The sequence below is a fragment of the Hevea brasiliensis genome, chromosome 5, assembly GCF_030052815.1.
Source record: "Hevea brasiliensis isolate MT/VB/25A 57/8 chromosome 5, ASM3005281v1, whole genome shotgun sequence".
Taxonomy (NCBI): Eukaryota; Viridiplantae; Streptophyta; class Magnoliopsida; order Malpighiales; family Euphorbiaceae; genus Hevea; species Hevea brasiliensis.
In genome coordinates, this window is record NC_079497.1 from 15,846,503 (window position 1) to 15,852,502 (window position 6,000).

At 32.5% G+C, this 6,000-nt stretch overlaps 1 protein-coding gene across 1 annotated transcript; it reads right to left on the reverse strand.

Annotated features, from left to right (window-relative positions):
• Positions 1–3,269: 3,269 nt before the first annotated feature.
• Positions 3,270–4,937, reverse strand: LOC131180082 (uncharacterized). Its single transcript, XM_058147687.1, has one exon. It carries the CDS (start codon positions 4,935–4,937, stop codon positions 3,270–3,272), a length of 1,668 nt encoding a protein of 555 aa, XP_058003670.1.
• Between the last annotated feature and the right edge of the window lie 1,063 nt (positions 4,938–6,000).

Sequence of the window (6,000 nt, forward strand, 5' to 3'; positions counted from 1 at the left end):
TTCATCCCACATGTAACGACCCTAAAAATTTCATTGTCAGATGTTATAAATATATATGACAATTTATATTTTGATCATCCAATAAATAAGTCATGTCAAACTAAATGAATACCCTAAAATAACAAGTATTATCTTTTAAAATCCGACAACATTTCAGCTATTTTTCAAACATCTAACAACAAAAAGACAGAATCTGTTGAAAAGCCACTTCTATAATAATCATCCACATCCATTAATTCACAACCTTCCCACTATATAAATTCAACATATTCAATTGAATTAATTTTAATATAAATAGGTAATTTGTATTTCACTTGAAAATTTTCAAATAGCTCATCCTTCATCTTATTGGGTATTTCTGCTCAAGATAAGTCATGCCAAACTAAATGAATACCCTAAAATAACAAGTATTTTCCATTAAAATCCGGCAGCATTTCAGTTATTTTTCAAATATCTAACAACAAAAAGACACAACCTGTTGAAAAGCCACTTCGATAATAATCATCCACATCCATTAATTCACAATCTTCCCACCATACAAATTCAACATATTCAATTGAATTAATTTCAATATAAATAGGTAATTTGTATCTCACTTGAAATTTTCCAAATAGCTCATCCTTCATCTTGTTGGGTATTTCTGCCCAAGTTTTCCATGGAGCTGTAATGTGCATCTTAATGTCATTAGTTATTGAGCGAGAGACAAATATATCCAAGAAGTTGCACCATTAATAACATTTAAAGTAAAAAAACTTCACTTAATAAGAAAATTTTTTTTGTAGAAGTTTTGTTTAATTTATCTCAACCGTCTTAAATATTGTTACTTACACAAGGCCCCTTAATCTTATCATCTGTCGATTTGTTGGGTTTACTGGTGTTGGTTGCCCTAAATTCAGACCTCTAGTTCGAACTGATGACGACGATGATGCTACTACTTGCCCCCCTAACTGTAGTGGAGTAGGTGACACTTGAGTATCCACTGGCAACTATAGTGGCTCATGTCCTATGCTTTGGTCTTCATCTTGTTCATCCCTCAAAGACTGTATGGGTTGAGACATTGTGTCCTGTCGACCCCGTCCTCTACCTCTAGATGATGATATTCTACGAGGCATCCTGTAAAGCACAATATCCATAAGTACCAAAGAGCAAATTAATGCATATATGTAAGAATTTCATATGGATTATAAGCTATGCAAAAATAATAGCTTCACAATCACATATACTAATAAAACACAAAATTACATAACAACTTAAGCATGAACTAGTGAAATTAGCCTTTTTGTAATATACAATAATGAAAATCAATCATCATCACTATCATCATCTTTATTGTTTTCATTTTCGTCTTCGTCTTCATCTTCCTCTTTGTCTTCCTCTTCGTCTTCCTCCTCCTCCTCCTCCTTTTCCTCCTCATCCTCCTCATCCTCTATGCTTGGTTGCACTAAATGTTGCAATTCATTTTCATCTAACTCTACTATATGATTTGAATCAAGTAGCAAGCATGGATCATCAAGTTCAGTAGTTGGTAAAATTTCTAAAGGTCGAGAGATATCATCTTCTTGGTAAGTGACCTCATCAGAAGTAAACCAGTTATCACTTATATCAACCACCTTATGAATGTTAAATGTGCTCCTAGCTTTGGTTTTGAATACTGCACACCAATCACCCCTTGTTTTATTAATTGCAGGATATTTTGTGTAACACACTTACTAAGCTTGATGGGCTAAAATAAATGGATCATTAGAGGCAAGCCTTGATTTGGGATGAATTCTATAAGCCCGTGCTGAGGAAGGACTCTTATCCCTTTATTAGTGTCAAACCATTCACATTTGAAAAGAATTATATTGTTTCCTACTCTAAAATACTCCAACTATAGTACCTCATTCAACAAACCATAATAATCACTTTCATATTCACTATAACAACTTCCTTTCACCCAAACACCACTATTCAATGTTTTTCGATCTCTACCATAATCATGTGTATGAAATTTAAAACCATTCACAAAGTACCCCTTGTATGATTGAACTGTACGTCCAGGGCCTTGAGCTATTTGGTAGATGCGCTCTTCAACTTCATTCTTCTCTACATATTCTTTGAACCAATTTGCAAAGTCTTGTTCCCGCAATTGTTCCAATTGTTGGTCATTAATATCTGGTATTATACCTCGTAAATGGTCATCAAACATCCTACACAATAATTTGATCACTTATATGTTTTATTTCATTAATTAAAAAGAGGACACATGTTAGTTAGGAATACTTACTCAATAAATGGTTCGATCTCTTGACAATTCAACAATACATAAATATGAGCAGCAGAATACTCCTCATTTGACATGATCCTTCTATGCGATATTCGACCAAAAGGTCGACCTGAATGAGTGAAAATTGAAATGTGCCCCATTGGTTCAATGTTTCCCCCATCATCATTTCTTGGAACTTTATTTAATCTTGTTAGGATTTGAGGCTCAAAGTAATGAGAACAAAAGGTTGATATTTCCTTAATAATGTATGCCTCGACAATTGAACCCTCAACAGAAGCTTTATTTCAGACTTTTTTCTTTAAGTAAAAAAGGAACCTATTATTAACAAATTTGATTGTTATTTCATCAAGAAATATATATGTGAAATATTTTAAAAAAAGGCATTTTTGCAATATTTACCGCTTGAATGGATACATCCAACGATATTGCACTGGTGCACCTACTTTGGCCTCATAAGCAATATGAATAGGCAAATGCTCCATTGAGTCAAAGAAACCCAGTAGGAATATCTTTTCTAACTTGCAAATTGTTTTAATAATGTTTTTTTCTAATATCTCAATATTGTCCACAAATAGTATAGTTGCAGTAATGTACCTAAAAAAATGACAAAGCTCAGTTAATGCATCCCAAACTGCTTTCGGCAATATGTCACGAAATGCGATTGGGATCAATCTTTGCATCAATATGTGGCAGTCATGACTTTTCAATCCAAAAAACTTACAGTCCTCCACACTTACAGCTCGTGCGATGTTGGAAGCATATCCATCAGGCAATCTCAAATCCTTTAGCCACTGACAAATTGTTTGTTTTTGTTCTTTATTCAAAGTATAAGTGGCTTTAGGTTTGTATACTCTACCATTGTATTGCACTAAGTGTAATTTAGGATGCTTGCAATAAACTTTTAAGTCCTCTCTTGCTTTGGAGTTGTCCTCAGTTTTCCCATTCACATCCATAACTGTGTAGAATATATTGTCAAACACATTCTTCTCTATATGCATCACATCTAATTATGCCGAATTAAATTTGAATTCCAATATGGAAGCTCCGAAAATATACTCCTCTTGACCCAATTGTGGTGTACACCAAATCCAGGTATTGTTTGCTTCCCACTAGTTGTCCCAAATACAATATCAGGTAGTGAATTTACCCGATTTTGTATAACATCACCAAACAAATGAGGAGGGGGTGGACTCCTTTCTATGACACCTTTTTTGAATTTATCTTTTTGTGTTCTGTATGGATGGTTGAGAGGAAGAAATTGGCGATGACAATCAAAGAATGATGCTTTCCCACCATGTTGAAGAACCAAAGCTTTACTACCTTCCATGCAATACGGACAAGCCAATTTTCCATGTGTGGTCCATCCGGATAACATACCATATGCAGGAAAATCGCTTACTATCCATAAAAGTGCTGCTTTCATATGAAAGTTCTGCTTAGTATGAATATCATGAGTCAAAACTCCTTCATTCCATAACATTTTCAACTCATCAATCAAAGGCCTCAAGAACACATCCAAACTCTTGCCAGGGCTTTTAGGACCCGGAATCACCATATTCAAGAACATATAATGTTTTTTCATTGCCATCCAAGGAGGAAAGTTATACACTGCAATTATTACTGGCCAACAAGAGTAAGGATTAGAACATTGCCCAAAGGGATTGAATCCATTAGTGCATAATCCAAGACGAACATTCCTAGGGTCAGATGCAAACAAAGGGTAAGTGCAATTGAAGTGCTTCCATGCCTCACTATCAACAGGATGTGACATAGTCCCATCAGTATGTTGGTTAAAAGCATGCCATACCATGTGCTCTGCGGTTTTGGAGGACATAAACAACTTTTGAAGCCTAGGAATGAAAGGCAAGTAACGTAACACTTTAAATGGTAGATTTTTTTGTCGAGCAGTGCTTGATTTCCTTGGCTTATACCGAGGGTGACCGCAAGTTTTGCATGATGTTCCATCACTGTTTTCTTTGTAATATAACATGCAATTGTTGACACAGACATCGATTTTTTGATAACCAAGCCCTAGAGTTGACATCATCTTCTTCGTGTTGTAGAAGTTGCTTGGCAAGAGATTACCTTCTAGTAGCATGCTTTTTATTATTGATAATAAATTGTCAAAACAATTATGACTAATGTGGAAATCTGACATGCAATTTAATAGTTGAGATACAGCTGATAAGCGTGTATGATTATTGCAACCTTCCCATAAGGGAGCATCAGTATCATGTAACAAGCCATAGAAACTTGAAGCATTTGGATTTGGTTCCTCTTGTTCAAGGCCCATGAAACAATTTCTCACTCCAGCTATATCGTCATCAAAATTCATTGCTTCCATAACCATACTTCTATAATTATTTGTATCGGTTGGTTGAGTCATATCATTAATCGAAGTACTAGAAGTTGGTAGATAATTAAATTCAGATATGAAACCTTCACCATGCGCATCCCACTTAGTATATGCCCCAACAAATCCAAATTTATACAAGTGATAAGTGACATCAATTCTTTGTAGATATTTCTTATTCTTACATTTAGAACAAGGACAACGAATGTTGTCATTGGAGATAAGATCTACTTGTGCATAGGTAAAATTTAAAAAATACTCCACCCCAACCTCAAATTCAGGATTAAGGAAGCCGTTGACATCTAATCGCTTATACATTCAACTACGATCTACAGACATGATGAATATTTTCTGAAATTCAAACAAAAGTGGAAACAATAATTAAAAAATTAATAGAATACAATGAGACTACAAATCAAGTAAAATGCATAAATACAAATGAGCTAAGGCCTTGTTTGGTTTAAATAAATAATTTTATGAGAAGTTTATTCTTCAGAAAGTAAGTTATGAAAGTAACTTATTTTCTAGTAAGTGAAAAAAAAAATGATATTTCACTTTTGAAGTAGTAAACACTTATTATCGACTAAACAAGTTAATTTTTTGCACTTCTTAAAAATTTAAAATTTATTAACTCATTTACTCCGACTAAAGCCTAAATTACACACATCAATAAGACATAACATATGACAAGATGTAAGACCAAGCATAAAAACAAGTGAAAATTAAATATAAAGTAAGCTCTGACATGATTCATGCCAAAATAGAGGGATAGCCGTTATAGTGCGTTCTTTTTATTGAAATTTTTTAAGAGCAATAATTAAAACTCTTAATTTGGTTATTATAAGATAGAAAAATTTAATTATTAAGGTTCCAGTCTAATTAATTGGCCGTGTCTTTGAAAGCAAAACATCATATATATATATATATATATATATATATATATATATATATATATATATATATATCTTGTGAGATGAAGTTTGTTGGGTAAAGAAATTGACTTTGATATGCATGCATTCTAACTCATTCATCAATCCTAAATCCTAAATTGGATATCTCCAGCACCTTTTATATTTAGAAAACCCATTATAAAATAATAATAATAATAATCTCTCATTATATTTTATATTCTTTTAATATTTGCAAGAAATAAATTAAAATAAGATTTTACATAATTATTCTTAATTTATATTTATTTAAAAATAATTTTTACAATTAAAAAAATAAATTAAATTGAGTTATTATAAAATTATAAATTTCAAATAAGGGAATGGGATTATATTATGTTGCCAAAACTAAATTCACATTATTCTACTTGAGAATGAATTTTTTTTTTTAATTCTCTATACTTTATAATATTACACCTAACAAATAATACTCA

What these genes read in the sequence shown, in the direction of transcription:
- LOC131180082 (XM_058147687.1), bottom strand. Translation starts at nt 4,937, where the DNA reads ATGTATAAGCGATTAGATGTCAACGGCTTCCTTAATCCTGAATTTGAG.